Below are 23592 nucleotides of genomic sequence, written 5' to 3' on the forward strand. Positions count from 1 at the left end.
ACCTCAACAGGGAAAGATGATTGTGTGCTATTTGAGCTTGAATTTGATGGTGAAAGAGAGAAAGAAAGAAAAAGAAGTAGTCTAAGGAACATTACCCATGATTCACTTTCCAACACACATTTCCAGATAATAATTTCTAATCAAAGAGTCCTTGCGTGTGTGTGTGTGTGTGTGTGTGTGTCTGCGCACACGTGTGGGCATGTGTATTTGTGCGTGTGTGTGTATTTTCCTCTGCTTTCACCTCAGTTCTTTATCTTTTAGGTTTGTTTTCCCCCATTTTTTATGCTGGCACTAATTTGCTAACATTCTGTTTGGCTGTTTCTTTGTTTGTTGAAACGTGCATGCAAGTTTTTTTATCAGAATATTCATGCAGTATATGGCAGATGATGATGACTAGCAAGGAACTACCACATTAGTTTTCTCCCACCCATATGCTGAGAATGTACTACTACTATATTTAAGTTAGTGTGTGTCTGGTCTAAGATTAGCTAACTAACTCACTTATTTTCAGCGAAAAGATACAGAAAACCAATCAAATTCTACCGTCCTGACAGACCTCCTAAAATAAGAGGAACATCCCAGATTCTGTACTGTTGGCAACATTAGTCTTGTCTACTAATATTGAGCTGGTGTAGTCAATGTCACATTAGTATTATTTCCCAGTCAGTCATTGCTAGAGGGTATGGAGGTTTGACTCTGTTTTGTTGTCCCATTTGATGCCAGGAGTAAAAAAAACAGTGCAAACACACGTTGCTATTAGTAATCGTTTGTAGTGTTCTGCAGCAGTATTCACAGACTAATATCCTCATTGTTATTTCATACCTGAGATCTGTGGCTTTCCAACCTCTTCTGTTTCTGTCTCATCCCAGATATTCAAGACCATCTGCTGTTTTTTTTTTTTTTTTAATGCTCGCCCTCTCTTCTCTCTTTATTTCCGACATCCAATAAATCATACACAGCTCGCCCTCTCGACCTCTATCAGAGAAAATTCTGACATATTCTTTTGGTTCTAAAGTGAAGACTTGCTCAGTGATGCCAAAATTGACAATCTATAGAGACTCAGGAAAAGAGCGTGATTAGTCAAGGACTTGAAAGCTCTAGGGAATGAGACTTAAGGAACATATGCTGTTTTCATTTTTAGCATTTCTTTTTGCATATTGCAAAGGATGAGACAAAGAAAAGATTATTAACTCCTAAGCTGGTTAATGCCATAGATTCCTCAGCATTTTGGTAAAATGAGAGTTCAGAGTAATATTACATATCAATTTAATTAGCTTCATTCTTGGTTCAGAAGCTGTAAAACATGTTCTCTCTTCAGCATGACACACACACACACACACACACACACACACAGTCTCTATGCATCTCAGTGCGGCGCTTGGTGATTTCTCAGTCTGGATTAACCCACTGATCAGAGAAATGAAAATGGCTCTGTCATTTCACATCCTCCACTTTATTCATCATATTTAATAATTACACTTTCTATGCTTCCTCTCATTCTCTCTTTCCATTTCTTGCTCCTTTTTTTTTTTTTTTTTTTTTTTTAAATCCAGCATCTTTGAATGTTAGGGACACACACACCAGACATAAAGTCTAAACCTGAAGTTTTTATGAACAGAAAGCCTGTTTGATTCATAGCAAACTCCTGTACTCCTGGGTTAATCTACACCTCAACATAAGAGATATAATAAAACAGAGGCATATACCTGTGCACATCTGGACAAACCCAGCATCTTTTACCTAAGTGGACTGTTTTTCTATATGGGGTAGTTGTAAAACCTGTGAGATGCTGAGACTTTTTGAAGACAAAGCCTTACTGTAGATGCCGAAATGACCTGCATACTGTGGCAACAGCTGTGACATGCTTTTCTGAGCAGGAAGCCAAGCAGGAGCATGGAGCACGTGCTAAGAGACAGAGCGTAAATGAATAATAGAACTTTATTTAAACATAAAATTAAATGGTCCCTATTAGAATGGCTTTAGTCCATAAATTAGGTCTGCAATCTGTGCTTTCTAGCCACACTCCCTCTTGTTTTTTTGATTTTTAAAGATTCTTTACTCCTCCTGGACAAATTATGCCAACTCTGCCTCTTTGGTATATCATAGTATGCATATGCATACCGTCTATGGAACTGTGCTGGAGGGATGAACACCTTTCTTCCAAAAGATTTTCCCAGAAATTGGTGTTTTGATGATGGTGGTGGAGAGCAGTGTCTAACATATTGATCCAAAATCTCCCATTGGTGTTCATTTGGGTTGAGATCTGGTGACTGGAAAGGCCATAGCATAATTTGTCATTTTCATACTCATCAAACCATTCAGTGAGCCTTGTGCCCCTTGGATAGGGGCAGAGTCATTCAAGAAGAGACCACTCTAATTAGGAGAAAAATGCATCATAATAGGATAATCAGTGATAAGTGATCAGTGAGAATAACTTTGTATTAATTTGTAGTGACCTTCCCTCTAAGGGAATAAGTGGAGCAAAACCATGCCAGCACAATGCCCTGTACAGCACAACAGCACCACTGGTCAGAGTCACATGTCTGTAGGTGCACTATTGTAGTAGTTTTTATGTTGTGCAATATTTAATCTCTACTTCTGTGTGGTTTTTTTTGTCATTGTTCTTGTTGTAGATGAATAATGAGATCATCCGGTGGTGCAGCAAAGAAATCTCGCTCGAAAGGATCTTTCAGGGCTATGTGATCTCCAGCAAAGAGACACTCAACGACTGTATTTACTGCTGTCTGTCCTGGCGGAAGTGCTACCAACTTACCTCTCAGCTCCATGACATGTAACGTATAGCAACTCCAGTGCTCTGATTCCATTTACTTCCATATATCAAATGTACAGTGCCCTCCAGAATTATAGACATCCTTCAGGAAATGAGCAAAAAATAAGTATATAATAAGAATATTACGTGCATTAATTGATCATTTGAATTCAGAATGCCCTGAAACATCATGAGGGAGAAACCTTGAAAGTTTGAAAGCAGCCAGACTCAAAAGGAAACCCATCTTTTCTGCGTCACATGCGAGTGTTACCAAACACTCTAATAGTGTACATGACCAAGAACTTTGAGTTTGGTCTCATCTGATAGTTACCAAATATCTGATACCGATCATAGTTGTACTGATGCTTGGTGAAGTGCAGGTTCTGAGAGAAAACACTTTTAATTATAAATGAGATTCTAATGAGAATGACTACTATTGTTTAAGTGAATATTTTAAACAATATGCCTCATTTATCAAGCTCTGAGCATATTTATTTGTAAATCGTTTGTACGAGCATTTACACAAGAAATTTGATATTCATGAAAAGCTCAGAAATTCGGAAAAAGTACTCGTGCTTTCCATAGAATTTGTCATAAAACACAATCGATAAAAGACTGATACATGAAACCCATTTTGTGTAATGTTTATTTTATGAAGTTATTTTTGCTCATTTTATGAAAGGTGCCAATAATTCTGGAGGCTGCTGTATACCATAAATTCCATTTTCAAAACTGCTATTTTTTGACAATGGCGTATGAAGATTCAGTTTTGGTATTACATATTTTCATGCTTTTTGGTGCATATTGTGTCTACTTCTGTCCTCTTTTTTTATCATTACTTTCTGCTAACCTGATGTTTCACAGGCCACTGCTCTAATATGATGCCATGCTCTATTTGTACTTATCTTACTGTATTATGCCCTATTATATTCTATTCCACTGCTATTAGAGTATTATTAGTACAGTCCTTGGCACCACTAACACTGCTACTATCAGGCTGTTTCCCATATATTAATTTTTCTCCCTCTGGAGTCTTATTAAAGCCCATCACACATCTCTGTTCCACTCAGCCATACTCTGTATTCTATGCCTCTCCTTTTTAAGGTCCTCATATTTAAAGCAGACTGAACTCTTACTCTCCACTTTATGATCTTTCCCTTTCCCTTGCCTTTTTGTCTCTGCTGTGCGCACTTAACCTGTTCACTGTTTTAAGGCCCTTGGCACAGCGTCCCACTCTGTGAAAATAGAACTGATACCACCTTGGAACAAAATCAGAGTGTCAAAGTCTGCCAGTCATTACAGCCTCTTGTTAAAGAGAATGGCACTTAGCTGGGCAATGACAATGTATTTATTTCAGAGTGAATGTGACTGACCACAGCAGGAGCTTTCTGTCGTGAGAGGAGCATGTAGAGCTTGTTTTGAAGTCTTTTTATTGCACTTTGGTTCAGGCTGGCATTTTTTTTCTTCTTTTTTGTGCTAAAGCTCAGCAAGAATATTTCATAACTTTTCATACCGAACTTGTTGACTCATCATGGAAGTAAAACAATAGGAATTTTGGCAAAGTGTTCCTGTAATGCGTTATGATGATTAAACATACTACAAGCCTGTTTTTTTTTTTCTAGAATATGTAGACAAACAACCATGTTGAAATATTGCTGCACTGGAAGTCTGCCATGATAGATTTAGAAGCAGTGCGTAAATAATTGGACAGTGACAAAATGTTTGCTGTTTTGGCTTTGTACTTGGATAGTTGGCAATTCAGTTGCTTCTTGGCCAGCTGTGTGTATCTGCATCATGTTGTGTGCATTCATGCACAAGGAGGCTAACAAAAGTCTAGAACCGATAAATGTGGCATTTGTATTGGAATCTGTTGCTGTTGTCTTTCAATATGAGTGTCAGTGCCAGAAAAAACAGGCTACGATGAGGCTGAACATTGGAATCAATCAGTCAGAGACATGGAACAAAAGGAAGGACTTTCAGTCTTATAATAAATAAATTTATTAATAAATTAATAAAGAACACTATTTAAAATGAAGGCATGTATCACAAGACTACGATAAATAGAAGAATACACTAGCACAGGAGTGTACAGTCTTATCCGCAGAGGGCCAGTGTGGCTGCAGGTTTTCATTCCAATCAAGCAGGAGCCACACCTGATTCCACCTGTTTAATAAGTTGGTCTTGGCTTTCAGTAGATGCAGGTGTGGCTTCTGCTTGGTTGGAATGAAAACCTGCACCCACATCAGCTCTTTCCAGATAAGATTGGACACCCCTGCATTAGCAGGTCCAGAGAGCAGAGTTTATCACTGATACATTTCCCTGAAGAATGGAAATTCCAGGTTATAGTTGGATAAAAGTCTAAGTGTAGTAAATGCTTGTGCAGTCTTATTTGTAGAGTTAGATTAGTTAGATAAAAACAGAATGAAGCAATGAAAGTTTGCGAAAACAAAAACAAAGAAAACATAGTTTGTAATCTGTGAAATGTGGTGGCATAGGGCATGTATGGCTGGTGGTAAACTGTCTTTATTAAAGCTGTGACTATTAACAGCATAACAAGAAAAGCAGGATGAATTTTTGAAATGCACTATAAATCTGCTCAGGTTCAACTATAGTACATGCCTCAAAACATACTCACCTCGCCTTGAACCAAGACAAAAACCTGCTTCCAAAAGCAGCTATCAAGTTTTTCAAGGTCAGAAATTGTAATATTCTTTAAGTCAGTCACTCATGGCCAGTGGACATATTGTAGGCGAGAGTGAAGATTAAAAAAAAAAAAAAAGCTGCTGAAACAAGCAGGAACAGACAGTGTTTGCACTGCAGGCAGGCTTGTCCAGGGATGCATTTAAAATGCATTTGATGATGTCTGTGCATTGCAGACTTACAGCAAGCGAGTCATCATCTACAAATGATTTGTGAATCAAGTACTAAATATATGACAATTGAAATAAACGGATGAAGTAAAGCAAAATGTGTTCAGGTTGTGAAAATAAAAGAATTTTAAATCTATTTTACTCATGTACAGAGTCAAAACAGCATGAAACTGGATCACTGTGCAGTTCCACAGTGACAGTACACCATACACAGTATAGTTAGAGATTAATTTAACAATTTTAGTCCAGGAAAAAGTAGCATGGTGGCCTGGTGGGTAGCAGGGTCCTAGGTTCGATCCAGAGCTCGGCTTACTATCTGTGTGGGGTTTCCTATGTTCTCTCCGTGTTTTCATGGATTTTCTCTGGGCTCTACGGTTTCCTCCTACCTTCCAAAACATGCAGGTTGGTGGATTGGTGACAGTAAATTGCCCCTAGGTGTGAATGAGTAAGTGAATAGTTCTCTGTGATGTGGCATCCTATCTAGGGTGAATTCTCCCACCTTGCGCCCAGTGCTACTGGGATAGTCTCCAGATCCACTGCGACCCTGACGAGGATGAAGCGCTTTCTGAAGATGAATGAATGATGAATGAATTCAGGAAAAGTTCTGGACAGTAGTGAACATCTCCCCCTTCCATCATGCTGTGATGCTTGCATTAACATTTAGAATATTAGTTTGTCGTTTGCATCACCCAGAGGTTGAAGCTTGAGTCTCGACTTGTAAAGATGTGGGACATTTCACCAAGCTGCCACTTGTTTTCCACTAGGCTTGCTGGTCATGAGTCTAAGCTGATGTGAGAGAGGCTGTTGTCTAGTGAGCCGGCAGCCTCCTGCATGGTGTTTAATTATAGCTAGGTCTCATTGCAGCATTGGAGCATGGGCCTGCTGCCCCTTTCAGCAGCTTTCCGCCAAGCCTATAGCTTCAATCCTACACACGGGCAGCCGACCCCATCCACCCAATTACATCCAGTACTTAGTTACAGCCCATAGCCTGGAGAGGTCACAGCTCAGGCTGGGCTGCCGTTCAGACGGGGGTCTCTCTCTTCAGCCCTTTCTTAAGAAACTTCACCAGCTTTGGCTACTTTTAAGTACATCCATACTATACTGTTAGTTTTAAAATTAACCTTATAATGAAATTCCACTGTATTTTTATTTTTGATTTTAATACACTGCTATAAATGTGTTTGCAGACTCACATTTGCAAAATATAATTTGAGCACAACAAACACAATTGTTTCTTTTTTGCTGTTTTTATCTTTAACCAACATGTACGAGTATGGGAATTGTGTTTGCCATAGACACAAAATTTATTGTGTAACTCTGAAATCATGGGTGTGTATGTGTTTTTTCTCTATATGAACTCCATATGAACCAGCTCTCTAAAGAGAGGTTAAATTGTCTCTGCTTTGCAATGTATTGCCTGTGAAAATATGCCGCCTAGGTACAAGTGACAGCTTTATAAATGATGAAGTTCAGTCGACAAAATGGTGAAGTATTCAATGGGAGAATCACCTTTTCAATTCTTCTTTAGACATGACAGAAAGACTGTCACTTGCACAGATATGCACACACATATGTATAGTTCATAACTATATGAGGCAGTATGAGGCATTGTCTAAGAGAGATGGGGTAGAGTGGTGGATTTAAACCCCTGTTTTAGCCATCATGTGCTGGCGTGGGAGGTGTGTGTGTGTGTGTGTGTGTGTGTGTGTGTGAGTGTTCATGGTTTTTCCTGCAGACCCAATCTTCGTCTACAGGGGGACGAAGCTTTCAGTTTTATATTGAACTGCTGCTCAACATGCAGCCAGCACCCCAATCAAATGGAAGAAAACAGGTTTTGAAGAAACCTTTCTGCGAGTACACACAAGAAATGTATTGGCAGCATGTGCAAAGGTGGAAGCATAAAGGTCGGGGTGTGGGGGGTTAAGCGAAGCTTGCCTAGGGCACCAGATTCGGTAGGGCCAGCGCTGCTTTTTAAGTCTGTGTATGTATTGTGTTTTGTTTGTGAGCTCTGAGAAATATGTGTACTGTGGGACATGTTTTAATGTCTCACGCTGTTAGCATCAGCTTGCTATTACTGGTGCAGGCACAAAGAATTGAATAGCCCCAACACCTCAGCCGGCTCTTTCACCTCTCAAAGCAATATAGCAGGTGCTGAGCGGTTAAGTGCCGTATTCCCACTGTAGAGCTCAGTGCAAAATACATTAACACCAAATATTGATCAAAGCAGGGCCTTAGCTAGATCAGCAGGGATAGACCTGAATCAAAAGGTTCTACATATGTGTTTTTTTTCTTCCTTTCCTGTGCTGGCTGTCTGTGGGCCTTATCTGTAAGCAGAGATCAGTTTATTTGGTTCATTCAAGCCCCAGAAGGTCAGTCGATGTGGGATGTGTTTCTATGTCAGGCTGTTTGTTTGTGTATATGTGTGCGTATATCTCGCCTCTGTATTCTCGACCATGACTTTCTGACACATGATTAATGTGGTGTTATAGGACAGCTGCAGACTGTCCTCTCTGCTTTGTCCTCTGGGTGGCCTCTATATCATTCTTTTCTCTCACTTTGTTTTTCTCTCTCATTACTTTCCATCCTTTCTGTCTCACTTCGGTGTTCTCTCCCACAGCTCTCTGTTTCAACCGTTTTTACTTCCTCTCTTCCTCTTCTTTGTCTTTCTTTTCTCTCTGTTTCCTCTCATTGATGTTCCCATTCTCTCTTGCTCTCTCTCTTTCACTCTCTCCCCTTTCCTCGGCTTATTTAATTGTAGAATCAATCATGTTAGATTTCCTAGACAATGCCTTTAAAAGGTTGCCCAGTAAAGAGCACGGCAGGGCTCTGTGGATGCCTTAATGAAGTTTAACCCTCTCATTCAGCCTCTTGGCTCTGTCTCAGCTTAATGACAGATTGATGCTGAATCCTTGGAGGATTTCTTAAGAAGAAATGACCTCATAATAATCCGCTGTGGTTATAATCATATGTTATGATCATAGTGGTTAAAACCAACCGTCCAGCATGTTCAGTTGTGATTTGTGTTTTGTACTCTTTCTTGGTGTAGCTAAATTTGTGATCTAAATTTCAGAAAGAGTAGAAATATATCTCCAGTTTTGCACTTTTTCTGGATTTCTCACTGTGTGTATGCTTACCTAAACTTGTAGCCATCTATTTTCATAGTATGACCTATCTTCTGTGCCCTTCTGTACCCGGTTCAGTGAGGGAAATGGGCTCTAACCTTGCATCTCTGAGTCGTTGTAATCATGCTTTATCACAGCTTGTGTGGCGCTGTAACTCCTTCAAAGGGACACGACCCCACAGTGAGGGAGAGGTGAATAGCATAAACACAAACATGGTCTATCGCTTGTAATCGCTGTTACTCCTGAGACATAACATTCACCCATGTGTCCTCCCGTGTGTTTGGACAGCATATTCATCACTGGAGGATTAGAACTTATTTGAACACCTCGCTTTTTCAGCTATCAACTCAACAACTCTCACCCTGTGTATCTTTAACCTCTCTTTCAGCTTTGTTCAGCCTTTTTCTTCCTGCCCTCCTTGTCTTACTCAGGCTTCGCCGGAGGAATTCACATTAACATCATTGTCCAATTGTGGGATATTTCTCTCCCTCACTGTTTTTCCACTGTGCTTACATTGTTGTGGTGCATTGTGGGCAACTCAGTGAACTTGCCTTAATTAACCTGTGGCTTGGATGGCTTTATATTTTTCCATGGGCCTAAAACATTTTTATTAGACATTTATCCCTGAGACTAATAGCAGCACTATGATGCTGACCGCAGTTTACAGCAGACATTAAGTCTACTGTAGGCAATTCTGTTTCTCAGGCCAGTTCATGAAGCATGTAGAGTAAAAAAGGGTTAAATACAGCAGGCATGCTGGTAATTGTAATATATAATGATTTAGAAAGACTGTTTACTGGTACAGATCTACTAGCAATCTGCTTTGAATGTATATTCCAACTATATTCATTTATTTCTGTTTTTCAATTTCAACTCTCACACAGTGGAATATTATCTGCTCTTGGTAATCATATTCCAAAAATCAAAATTTGTCTGGCATCAGTAGAAAACAGAAAAATAAAATCATTTAATAATACATATTGCATTTTCCCAAAAGACAGCTTGGCATTAAAAGTAAAATAGAGTGATAGCTTAAAGCATAAACATGACTGCTTCCTGAGAACTAAAGTATATGTATATTTCCCCATGCACATGAAAGAAATAACAGCAAATGGCTGGGAAACACATTGTTCAAAATGATGAATGTTGCATCTCAACATCAGCTTCTTATCAGTGTCTGTGCTGAAATAAAGCTGTCTGAGCTTCAAAGAGCTTTCTTTGAACTGTAGTTCTAGAAAGAAAATGGCCAGTTAGGGGGCGTTGATTCCATATAACTACTCCTTTCTCACTTTTCCCATAATCCTCTCGCCTCCTGCCCTCAGTGGAGGCCCTGCTCCCCCATAGAGGCATGAACGAGAGACACAGCATGTCCGCCTTTCTGTCTCCCTTTCTGCCTCCCACAAACTGTTTTTTTGTCTTTATGCTTTTTCAGTCATTTTTAATCCTTTATTACTTCCTTCCTACTTTTCTTCATTCTTCCAGCCTTGCTCATCCCTTGTCTGCTTTCAATTCAATACTATTTTATCTCAGTTTGATATCAATTAATTCAAATGAATTTAATTTAATTCAGTATACTGTTTATAATCTTGTCAGATTGTTTAAATTTATTTTAAAATGTCATCCACATTATAAACATTAATGGAAAAATATAGGCCATACATTTCTAAACTGTTGTGTTCTCCCAATCAACTATGCACAAACACAGTTATGTGCTACATTCCTAATAATAATAACAATTATAGCACATTATTTAGTGCATAATTTGCACATCTATGTGGTGTCCTCCTCTCTGGATCAGTTTTAACTGTCAGTAACATTTTTTACATTTCATCTGAATAGATTTCTGTAATATTATGGAATTTCTCATAGTAAAGGGGAATCAGACCCAATTGTCTGATAGTGATCATGCATTATTTTGGATAGTCAAGACATTTTGTATCTGCACCTTACTATTTTTAGATTGTAGAGGTTACTCTGGGTAGATCAGCTTTGTGTGACAGAGATGTAGATTTGCTCAGACAGTTTATTTGACCTCTTTAAGGATTTTTAATCAGTTCTTTGTGATGTGTTATCATTGGCACAGTATTTCAACTAGGATGTTTCCACTTTATTTTGTGATTTGGTTTATCCTAATTTGATTTTCTCTTGCAGTGCTGATCTAAAGCTGTTGTGCTTTAAGGATTATAAGAAGTTAGTTTCAAAGTAACAAGACAGTGCAGATTTGTTTTAGGGCTATGATCTTTTTATTATTCCTATTATAAATTTGGCAACATTTTGGATAGACTATCTCTTTTGTGTTTAATTTGATAATGCATTCTGTCTCTCTCACCCATGTGCCTATACCCCAATTCTCCTTATTGCTTTGTGAAACAACCCCGCTAAAAGTGCTGCTCACATTTTCCCTTCCTCTCTCTTCTCTCCCTGCACAGCTTGGCTAAACGTGTTTGTCTGTGCTCTGTGCCGAGGATTACCTTTCCATCAGGAAAAGAATGAAGTGTGAAAAGCAATCTGAGAAACGGCAGCCCCGCTGATATAGAACTTGGGCGGATGCAATTATGCCAATGACAGATCATTTTTGACCCTATCCTTCACTGTTATGGATGACAGTTTGCTGTTGTTTTGTTTTTCTACTACATACAGTTGAAACATTGGCTTGTAGGGAGCAATGACATGGCAAATATAGACCCGTTTTTCCCTACTGGTGCTTACTCATCTCATATGTCACAGAGAATGATGTATTAACTCCCCCTCTCCTCCTCATTTTTGTTCCCTTCTTCTTTCTCTGGATTAGGCATTCTCAAGAAGGCTGGGTGCTCAATCAGAACAGGATCTTCTCTTTGTTGGATGGCTTCGTGCAGAGATGTACACACCTGCTTGAGGTAAACATTTGGCCAAGCTAGGCCAAGATCATGTATGAACAGAAGACTGGACTTACAGTATATATTTTAAAAGTAGCAGGCTTAATATATATAATATTTCCATATATGCAGTATTTAAGTACACTCCTGGGCAAAAACGACTGGCCACGCCAATGGCAAAATATTAAGCTTTTAATAGTCTTAACAACGAATCATTGGTCAGGAAATTAGCAAGAATTAAACAAATACTGTAGATCTGTATCCTTGCTCTATCAATCATAGTTCCATTTATGAGCTTGTTATCAGGCCCTTGATGGGCTACATCAAAACATTCTTCTTTTGTCAAAGGCATTCTTAAAGGCTACCTGAAAAAAAAATATATAATATAAATTATCTGTGAAAAATTTTGGAAGACATTTTGCTAGTGTTAATTTCCCCAATGTATTAAGACTTTTGGGACTCCCTGTACAGTATATACTAATATATACTAGTGTGTGTATGTATATATATATATATATATATATATATGTGTGTGTGTGTGTATGTGTGTGTGTATATACTAAAAACATTTTTTTTTAATAAAATTGTCTTTTTTGGACTAAAATTGTAGTTTTCTGCTATGGGAAAGTCTTTAGTACAGAGGACTTTACATTTCGCAGTTTCTTAGTAGAAAGACAGGCTGCATTTTTTTCTTACTAACACCAAGAGAGAGGGGAAAACAGGCTGGCGAGGGAATTACTGTTTATAGCCAGTATAAATTAGTGGTAACAGGAACTAACTTGTCTCATGGACATTCCACAACATTAAATGTAACTATAAATTGTTAAATAGCACAGTGGTCATTTGTTAATGAGTTAAAAATTGTAACTGTTGGCTAATTGCTGTGTTATAAGAGAAATAAAACACTTCTGGGTGGTAACAGGGTGGTAAAATATGCGCATGCTCATTTTTATGATCAGATCTCACTGTGCAGTACTTTATTGAATAAGGGTCATTGTTATTATATTTCACTCTTTTAAACTTTAATTTAATTTAGTTTAATACATATTACTCTTACTCAGATCTTTGTACCTTTCCCAATCATATTCTTTCCCAATCCTATTCTGGCCTTGAAGATATTTTGTTTTAAAATTTCTTTCCTCTTGCACCTTTTCTGTCTCGCTCTCAGGTGTGTGAATGTCAGCGGCAGTTTGCTCGTCGTGACGAGGGCGTACAGCTGCCATTGCCATGCTTTGCAGGACATCAGGGGCCGGAGATCACCAGGAAACTGCTGAATATTGAAGCCATGTTTGACAAGAGTCTTCAGAACCTGTACTCTGAGTGTGAGGGGATTTTTGAGCTCAAAAATACCACCTGGCATGATTCTTTTAATAGGTAATATTTATGTGTGTGGTTGTGTCTTTGCCTGTGTGTGAAATAATCTGTTTTCCTAATCAGGTTTTCTTTATATGTACACTATATGGCCAAAAGTATGTGGATGCCTGACAGCCATATGTGGCCCTTCCCCAGGCTGTTGCCAGAAAGTTGGAAGCACACAATTGTCTAGAATGTCTTTGTATGCAGTTACATTAAGATTTCTCTTCACTGAAACTAAGGAGTACAAATCTGTACCAGCATGACAGTGCCCCTGTGCACAAAGCAAGCTCCATGAAGACATGGTTTGCCAATGGAGTGGAAGAAGAAGTGGCCTGCAAAGAGACCTGACCTCAGCCCCACTGAACACCTTTGGGATGAACTTCTTGTCCAACATGGCAATGGTGGCAGTGACGACACAGTGGTTATTGATCAGAGGGTCAGGCGTTCAAGCCCTGGCACCGCCAAGCTGCCACTGTTGAGCCCTTGAGCAAGGCCCTTAACCCTATCTGCTCCAGGTGCCACATCATGGCTGACCCTGCACTCTGACGCTAACTCCCTAAGCTGGGATATGTGAAGAAAAATGATTTTTCTGTAATGTACTGTATATGTGACAAGTAAAGGATTTCTTCTCTTCTTTCTTCAATATCAGTGCCCAACCTCTTGCGATTCTGTGGCTGAATGTGAAGCACAAATCCCCATAGCCAGGTTCCAAAATCTAGTGGAAAACCTTCCAAGAAGAGTAGAGGTTATTATAACAGCAAAGGCGGAACAACTCAATATTAATGCCCGTGGTTTTGGAAAGGGATGTTCAATGTTCAGGTGTCCACATACTTTTGGCCATATAGTGTAGATCAATATAAGCCTTTTGCAAGCATGGGATGAATTCAATATATGCACACATCTGTCTCTTTATAGTGTAGGCCTAGTCTAAATGTATAAATGATTACCATGCTTGTGTGTGTATGCATGTAAGGGTGGATGTGGATATTTAGTGTCTGGCTGGCTGGTTGTGCATTGTGGGTGCGTTGTTGGGAAAAGTGCCCTTATTGTAATTCATAACTCGACTCCTTATCTGAATACCATCATGAAAAATGGACAGGGTGTGTGAGTAGGGTGCATATATACTTAGTGCATCAGACTGTGTGTGTGAGGACCTGGGTCTGCCGTTGGCCTCCAGAGACTGCAGGCCGCCTAGTTAACCCCAGGCCCCGTCGAACCTTAGGAAAGCGTTAGACGTGTGTTTGTGCTGATGGACAAGATGATGGATTGGGGTCAAGGGAGGTTGTAGGGTTGGGATGTTGTTGCCAAGACAAACAGCTGTGCTCTTGCCTGGGGCAGGTGTTACACAGTGCAGCAGCATATTGAGAGCAACTAAAACAATACCAATCTGCGTCATTATTGTGTATATGTGGAGGGATGTGTGTTTGTTTCTGGTCTTTGATTACTGCTTTGAAATAGGAGTGTATTTATGGTACATATATGTGAGTTTCTGCCTGCCTCATTTTCTTTTTAATGTGCTATATTGTATATTTGTTAATTTGTTTTGTTTCTCTCTTTGAATGAATAGCACAAATTGCTCACCTCGGTCTGCTTCTGACTGTTTGTTTTTCATCCCATAATGTACTGTATGCTCTGTGTGTGTGTGTGTGTGTGTGTGTGTGTGTCTGTTTAAAGATTTCGCTCAGCAGTGAAGGAACTTGAGTTGATGATGCAGAACTTGATCAACACAGCTTTTATGACGGTTAAAACAGTGGAACATGGAGTTCAACTGCTCGACCTCTTCCATCACTTTTCTGCACGAGAGGTCTTACTTTCTGGCTTTTTCTGTTTCACACATACTCACCCACCTGTCTTCATAATCATACACATTTCACTTTTACATAAGAGAACTTTACTGTGCAGGTTGTACTTGGAGTGACACCTGATTAAATCTCATAAACTAGTACATAACTTCATAAATTAAAAAAAAACAACCTCTGTCATACAGGTAACAGTTCACACAACAATTTTTGCTTTGTCCAGGTCAATCCAGAAATCACATGTGCTGCTGCTGCTGGCCACGTGTGACAGTAGAAGCTTTTAACAATGTTGAGTTATTCCAAATTCCACTTCAAATGAGGATGAACAGAATGATTACACAGAAAAAGACATGAATTGAACAGATTTGTAATATAGTATAGTGCATGTTATTATACTATGTAATTTACTATAATAACCTTCTTCCCACCTAGTTTTAGTCATTAACATTTTTTCACTTCAATCCCTCCAAGAAACAGTAAAACAGAAGTGGCAATAAACCAGTGTTACATGCCAACAATACAAGAGTAAAACAGTGGCTGCGGTATGAGGAAATAAAACGTGACGTTCTGTGAATATTGCAGACAGGAGACAGAGGTGAGGGTTTGCAGGGTTGCATTTATCTACAGGTCACAACCCGATCATCCCTGAACAATACAGTCAGCTGCTAGCCTTACAATTGAAGAAACAAACTGACAAATTGTCAACAATTAAAAAAAAAGGAGCATGACCTCTGAGGTTAACTGAAAATACCAAACTGGAAGCAGGATTCATTAAGATGTCTTGAGTGCATATGTCTGTTTAATTTTATGTTAGTGATTCATTAATGTTGATGTCCTTCAAAACTGAATTTTGACTGTACCTTAAAATCACTTCTGCAAACACCCTGGTTTTTGAAAAGTTAAAAACTTATTCCTTACACCATTTTTCCTGGAATACAATAGAAGCTTTGATTCATGAGCTTTTGACATGTTGTGCACTGACCAGTTCCCTTTTCACTACAAGACCACACAGCAACTCTTATTGTCTTTCTTCAGCACTCCCTCAGCTCGGCTTTTATTCCCTCGAACTCATTCATTTGCAGGGCATTCAGAGCAGGTGTTAGTGCCCCATGCACGCATGCTCTCTGCTGAAGTGCTCCCTTCTTTGTTATCAGCAGCATATGTGATTAAGATCAATTTACCTCAGCCTACGGTAATTACCATGGTTTAACTTGTACTCCATTTTCTTGTTTTTTTTATATTCTTCAACCATTATCTTTTTTCCCTCCTGTGCTTTTGTTCTCTCTCTCTTGCTTTCTTTTTCTTAGGCCATTAGGTGGACTTTAGACAGACAGGCAAAGGAGGTGTACAGTCTGTTCACTAAGGAGCTGGATCTAGTGAAAACGAAGCTGGGCCAAAAGGAAGTCTGCACTCCTGCACATATGCCTCAGTATGCTGGCCAGGCTCACTGGGTCCGAGCCATGCGCCACCGTATAGACAGACAAATGGAGGTGTGTGTGAGCAGGTGTCAGAGTCAGTGGGTGTCGAACATTTTATAATCACATGGTTGATCAGGTACCACAAAGTGTAATAACATAATGAGGTTACTCTAAAAATCAATACAAAAGGAAAAGGAAAAGCAAAACTACAAATACAAACAGGAAAAGGTAAAAGACAAATTTGTATGGTATTGTCGGTCAGTGTTTTTGATGGCCATTGCCTCCACACATCCACTTAGCAGAGCTAGTGCAGAGCTAGCACAGGTCAAGAGTTAGGCACGTTCCAATGCTGCCCCGCACCAGTCCTTCTGCTGTACTCCTACGCCTATCATTTCACTCCCAAATCTGAGAGCAAAATGCAAAATAAAAGCAGCCAGGTGCTCCATTCAATTCACACCCAGCAAAAACAGATCAAGTTCAGAAGAGGCCAGGAAAATCTGTTGCTTTAGTTCAGGTTTGTCAGAGCTATGTTGTCAGAGCTCACATAAATTTACTTCAAAGTTTAAAAAAGCAGAAACATGCAGGGAGAAAAACGAATGAAAATAAAACAAAAAGAAAATTCTGGCAGCCCAGGTGTACACAGGATTGTAAGCACCTCACTGTGAATGATCTAAACAGAGGAATAGAAGCAGATTTATCAGTCATAAACATGTAGGACATGTAAAGAAATACTGTATGCCCATTTATTCCAGTCATAAAAGTTAGTCTTTTGAAGCTGTGCATCAGAGGACCAGAGAGTGGATGAACCCTCATACTGTATAAACCCTCACTATAGGCATTAAGGTGACTACAGGATCTTATTAGCTAGGTTGTACCCAGCATGTACGCAGACTTGATCAGCCCATGTAGGTGAGCTCTGTAGGGCTTTAGCTACAAATGAATTCGATTACTGACTATCCCCTCCACTGATCTGAGACTGGTTGGTGTCACAGTGCAGCTTAACTGCATTTCAAATTCCTGTGAGGTGTGGGCTGCTGGGATCAGCCAGGTCCAAGACCGCTGGAGCTCAGCCAGACACCTTCCTTCCTCACAGGCCTTAACACTATTAAACCAAGCTGCTTCTCTTGTGTGCTCCACTCACCATGTGGAACTACCCCCCCCCCCCCCCCCCCCCCCCGACCCCTTTTGCTTACTCTCTCTTCCCATTTCTCTCTTTATCTATATATCTCTCCCTACATTTCTCTCCTCCTTCCACATTTCACTCCATACATTTCTGCTTTTCACTCTCTCTATATATATTTTGCTGCACCATCAATTTGCTGAGCATGGTGACTCTTTGCTGTGTTTAAATTCAGTTTTCTGCCTTCATTAAGAACACAATTAAGGCCAGCAGAGAGCCTTAATTGCACACAGATATGATTAGCTTGTGTTTCCTTGCACAGTAAAAATGATTTAAAAATATATTTTTTAGAAGCAAACAGAAGGCAAGATCCAAAGCTTAATGTTTGCCATATGAGTTGTGTTGAGCTCGGGGAATTTCTGAGGCTTGAGCAGTTTTTAGCCGTATGATGGTATGTTTTAGATTTTGTGAATTAAACCTTGTGAATGTTTGTCTCACTGAGCTTCCTGTGCAGTTGTTAGCTGTTTGTAAGAACCATGCATGCATGATTCCTTATGTGGACAACTTCACCCACTGAATTCACCATTTCTGAGTGTGTGCGTTGAGAAATGAGCATGTGTTTTTTTTTACTTGGTGTTTATACTTGGTGTTTGTGTCTGGTCATATTAGTGTGATTATGTATGACTTCAGGTCCTGCAGCATGCCTGTTTCATGCCACAGAATGATACTGGGCAGGAAGTGCATGAGGCTTATAGGCAGCTGGCGCACACAATGGATGAACGGATCAGGAGGCTGTTTAGTGAGTGGAGCCAGAGTCTGGATCACCACAATCTCAAGGGACTTGACCAGCCTCTTATGATCCGCTGCAAGGAGAAAACAGGCATGCTGGATGTCAACTTCAACAAGTATGTGCCCCCCTTTGTACAGACGTACATTTTTTCTCTCTCAGTTGCATTGGCTTAATAAGTTGGTTATTGCTGTAGACCTTATCAGCTGTGGTTCATATTTACTTACATATACAATCACATATACTCACTTTCACCTAAACACTCAAATATATTGGTTTGTTTCTTGAGGTTAACACTTTTGTGTTGGTTGTGTAGGAGCCTACTGAAGATGTTTAATGAGATTCATTACTGGGAACAGCTGAAGTTTGAGGTCCCACACTTTGTATCTGAGATTCGTCAGCGCAGAGAGGACCTGCATACCTTGAGGGAGAATGTCCTACTGCTGGTTAAAGACTACAATAGGTCTGCATAACACTGCACTAATCTCACATACATACTGTATAAACACACTGACATACTGTATGATACATAAGTGTCTCCCATATCCTCATGAGCTCCCACTGTCACTTTCACCTACCCAGTTATCTAGTGAATGGACAGTGATGTATAATTAATATCCCAAACTACTTCCTGTTTCAAGATACTGATTGCGTTCCACAGTTTCACGGTTCAATTAAGGTGCTTTATGTTCTTGAAGTAGTTGAAGTATACTGGAAAATCTGGTATTTAAAAGAAATGTGATATGTAACATTTCAACATTAAACTATTATTTGTTGAATTTTTTAAAAAACGTTCAATCATTTGTTAGAAAGGAGATAATGACATTTTACTGTACCCATTCCCCAACAATATTTGCCCCCACAAAGACCTAGCGCTAGCAGCTGACACAGTCTTCCCTCTGTTATTCTGTATGCCTAAATGACAAAATATTTAGCGATACCCTTATAATGCAAGTTTTATCCACATTGTTTGGTAAGCAACTTATTTTTGTATTTCTTGAAAAGCCCTTGAAAAGCCTGAAATTTCCTTTGGCAGCTCCGGTATGAACCAAGTATATTGTAAGTAAAAATTACAGTTTGGGTATCAGTAGGCTTATTGAGGTTATAGCATGACTATATCAGCCTCAGAGAATTAAGGTATTAAGTGCTTATATCACACCTCCAGGGAAAGGCTGAAATGACTGGTACAGTGCATATCAACAGCGTTGGTCTTGCAGTCCTTCTGTTCCAAGGAACAAGACAAACAGCACACCTCACACCAAATTGTTACTATGTGCCCCAGTGCGGGGATTTCAATGATTCAAATGAAATTAATCTTTCATTCAGGCTCACAAACAATACAGTATAATGTAATACTTCTGTATTGCATAATCACAATAATCAAACAAAATCAGTTTATGTGCCTGTCATCTTAATCCAGATGTTCTTATTACTTCAAGGTTATCATGCGTATGTGAGCTCTGAAAGTTTCATAAGCTTTAAGCACTCGCTTTAACAAGAAATGAACATCTCCTCTGTGCTAAAACTACTCACACCCATGTTTCTGACCCTCTCAGTAGTGTATAATAACATTCTACATTGCTCACATAAGCTTTTTAATACCCACACAAACTCACACACACTCACAACCACCACTTCAGACTCAAGTACCCATTGTAGTTCTGAGAGAGACCCAGTGAATCATCAGCACCATATTGTCACTACATTTATTGCATTGTAGAGATGCCAGTTGAAAATAAACACTTAAACCGAACAAATTCCAACAAGTATTTCCCTCTGGACTGTAGTCGCTTAAAAAATTCAATCATTGTTTTTAAATATTAAATTACTAATGTTATTACCAGTGTTATTGTGTTTATGAAATAGTCTTATATACATCTGTAAAATGCAGCAAAAATTACCCTGCTGATAATGTGTAAAGACAAACAAACAATGAATTTAAATGAGCAATGCAATTTCGATGAAAATGCTCACATACACATTTGTACATTTTAACAGGATCATTGCAGCCCTTTCTCCTGACGCACTGGGCTTATTTCAGGAGCGTATCCAGTTCTTAGATAAGAAGATACAGCCAGGTCTGTCCAAATTGTTGTGGTCCTCTAAGGGAGCACCCAGCTTCTTCATCAATGACTGCAGACTGCATGCCAGCAAGGTCAGCATCCATTAACCTACTCACGACAACACAAAACTGCCCACCACATGCCGTCAAATGACAGCCGGATCATTTATGCTTTAAATACAAAAGATAAGGATGTCAGGAACTGAGTATTGATGTCATGGTTTTGATGTTACTAGTCCCTGGAGATGTGGTTTGAGTGCCATTCAGTGCAACACGCAGTAGGCTACAGTGAAATTAGTGGTCATTGTCTAGTGGTCATCTTTATTTCAGGAACCCAATAAACGTGAACAACGCTCCTTTTAGTTGTATGCAAAGGGCTGTAATGCAAGATTATAATCAATAAGTCTTAAAGTGAATAAGTAGTAAGGGATAAGGAGATCTAAATAGAATAGATCCTTAGAAAAGAGGTGTACTGAAAGTGCTAGTGGAACAAGTCTATAAATTATTTAATGTAGACCTTTCCAAAAGGAAGCTCTTCAGAGGCCTTAAGCATTCCAGAAACAAGGATTTGGAAAGCAACATGAATTAGTACATGACAAAAGAGTCTTAAGGCACCCATACAAAATGGTAACACAACATTTAACTTTAATGATGTCTGAAAATATCAGATACTTTTGACAAATCCGTGTTTAGGGAGAACCGGGAAAGCAGCCAGACAAACCTATCGATGCACAACAATTAGTTTAGAGCAATAAGAGATCACATTTCTGGGAAAGGGACGAGGTTGAGGAGGACAGTGTAACCAAGCTATTTTCCAGACTGGGCTGGAGGTGGGGTTTCCCAAGAATGTCAATAATTTGTGTATGTTGCGATTTTGATTTAGTTTTGCTAGGAGTGTAGGAGCTAGGAGTAAATGAACAGAAATTTGTTTGTTTGTTTGTTTGTTTTACAATGTGGCATATATATAAGTTAAGCATCCCAAAAAACATCATTACTCAAAATTAAAGGGTTTAACTGAAGTATTATAGACTACCTAATGCAATATCGTTTAGTACTGCTGACTCTAATAAGTCTAAAGTTTCTATCTGTTTTTTAATGTTTTATCTCTTTTCAAATATTTTTGCCTTAAAATGCTGTTTGTTCCATCGATAGTCTGCTGTGCTATTGCCACTATCATATATTTCATTTTGAAATAGACATCCAGCCGAAGGTTTGGATTGTATATATATTTTTGATGGTCTTGAGACATTTGGATAAAGTTTTAGATTTGAAATTTGTTTCTAAGACAAATGCAAATAATGAAGTTATTTCCCATGTTACAAAATGTTTCTAATTATTAGTTTTTGTTTAAAATGCAGGGGTTTTTTATTTTTATTTTTTTACTTTTTTAGGTTCCCTTAACTGTCATTATTTAACATGGACAAGCCACGAAAATGAGCATTAATACAGTAACTAACGCTTTTTATAATAATAAACCAAATAAGCTAACTAATTACCTACATTAACCAATTTTCATACCATCCATATGTAAAATTAACACAAAACACCTTAATTAACAGTTGCACTTAATTGGCAAAACTCAGAACTGAGGCTTATTAGCCGTTTCTGTTATTTCTATCTGGAGACCAGAGTTCAGTAAGTTACCATCAATTAGTAGCATGCTTTTTTTGCTCATTTTTGTGGACTTATTTGTAATAAAAATCAGTCAGTGCTGGTGTATTTATTTATCATTTAAACAAATGTCAGTTAATACATGTGCGAATTTACTTTGTTACTTTGTTAACAATACTTATAGTTTATTAAAGCTAAGGATCATGGTTTGTTAATGTTCGCTAATGCAGTAACTAATGTTGGGTGCTACACAGCTCCAGGGAGTTTTACATGTTCTCTCCATGTACGTGTGGGCTTCCTAAAGGGTTCACTAGTTTCCTCCCACCTCCTAAAAACATGCATGTAGGTGGATTGGCTACGCTAAATTGCAAATTTGTAGGAGTGAATGAGTGTGTGCAGGGTGCTGTGTGATGGACTGGCATCCCATCTAGGGTGTCTTCCCACCCAGTGTTCCCAGGATAGGCTTCAGATGTGCCACAACCCTGACCAGGATAAAGTGGTTACTGAGGATGAATGAATAAATGAATGAATAAATGACAAAAATTTTGGTTAAGAGAACTTTAATGTAAAGTGTTACTGTGTCTAAATGAAAAGTAGTTTTCATTTACAGTGTAGGAGAAGCAGCAAACAAGTGCTCGGCCAAAGGTTTATCACTTTTCTTGGTCACTGCATAATTTCGTGTGTGTTATTTTATAGTGTTAATGCCTTCATTATTATTCAAAAATAGCAGAAAATTGTAAATAAATAAATGATACTACTACTAATAATACTAATACTAATGATAGATAGATAGATAGATAGATAGATAGATAGATAAATAAGCCCTTCTATGAGCAGTTGTGTTCAAACTTTTGACTGGTAGTGTGTGTTAGCAGGTGATAAATACATGCTATGGCCGGCACTTTATTATGCAGCCTCTATATTAAGTTGTGATGTATTAAGAGCTGGCAGTGGCCTGCAGTGATGTGGTAAATACACACAGAGGCAGAGACATGAATGCCTCATCTTGTGTAATAAATGCCACTCGGGCACTGCTCAGCATGAAAAACCTCAGCATCCACAATGAGAGCCAGCCAGCCTTGGTGCACTGCCATCACTATTTCGCTCTCTCTTTCCCTCTCTCTCTCTCTCTCTCTCTCTCTCTCTCTCTCTTTCTCTTTCCATTTCTCTCTCACTCTATTAATGCTTTTTATGTGTGTTTGTGTGTTAGTGAGAATTAGAGGGAAGATCAAGTTCATGTCAGAGTCAATATCAGTCATTGCTGGGGTGCAGTGTCAGGAGCAGGACAGGAGCACTGTGTCCAAACATCTGCATGGCACGGAGAGGAAGAAGCTTAGAAACTAGCATTACAAACACACACACACGCACACATTATACCATCTCTCATCATCAAAGCCTCAAAGCTCAGTCGTTGCTGCATTCTTTATCTTATGAAAGCTATGACGTCCGGATATGGGAGCCTGGAGTGAGAAGGAGATTAGTGTCAGTATGAGAAAGACTCGGCTCATGGGTGGAAAGCCCAGAAACCCCTAGACAGTGTTTCAGAAACACCACTGCTCCACAGCTTGCATGAGGAGCTGTAGTATTAGAAAAGAGATGCTTTAAGGATAAGGCCTGTCTCCTTTGATTCGGCATGCGGCATGTGTATGAGAAGTTGAAAATGATGTGCTTCCTGTGTAATGTGCTCAGTTAAATAAACTAGATAAAGAGTGCAAATAAATCCTGTAGGAAAAATCCTGGAGTGAATTACAATGTGAATTTTATTTTCTTTTACTCTTTCTCACTCTGTTTGCTTCCTGAATTCTCTTCTCTTCTTCTC

General features: G+C 39.1%; 1 protein-coding gene across 2 annotated transcripts in view; it reads left to right on the forward strand.

Annotated features, from left to right (window-relative positions):
* dnah2 (dynein, axonemal, heavy chain 2) overlaps positions 1 to 23592 on the forward strand; it is a 134649-nt gene that overhangs the window by 16380 nt on the left and 94677 nt on the right. For both annotated transcript variants that reach the window (XM_026936299.3, XM_053233435.1), the window contains exons 9-16: positions 2634 to 2791; positions 11554 to 11641; positions 12789 to 12994; positions 14651 to 14780; positions 16083 to 16265; positions 18004 to 18218; positions 18417 to 18563; positions 20099 to 20255. In XM_026936299.3, the coding sequence (XP_026792100.3) occupies positions 2634 to 2791; positions 11554 to 11641; positions 12789 to 12994; positions 14651 to 14780; positions 16083 to 16265; positions 18004 to 18218; positions 18417 to 18563; positions 20099 to 20255 (1284 nt within the window). The remainder of the gene's footprint in view (positions 1 to 2633; positions 2792 to 11553; positions 11642 to 12788; positions 12995 to 14650; positions 14781 to 16082; positions 16266 to 18003; positions 18219 to 18416; positions 18564 to 20098; positions 20256 to 23592) is intronic.

The sequence above is a fragment of the Pangasianodon hypophthalmus genome, chromosome 4, assembly GCF_027358585.1.
Source record: "Pangasianodon hypophthalmus isolate fPanHyp1 chromosome 4, fPanHyp1.pri, whole genome shotgun sequence".
Classification (NCBI taxonomy): Eukaryota; Metazoa; Chordata; class Actinopteri; order Siluriformes; family Pangasiidae; genus Pangasianodon; species Pangasianodon hypophthalmus.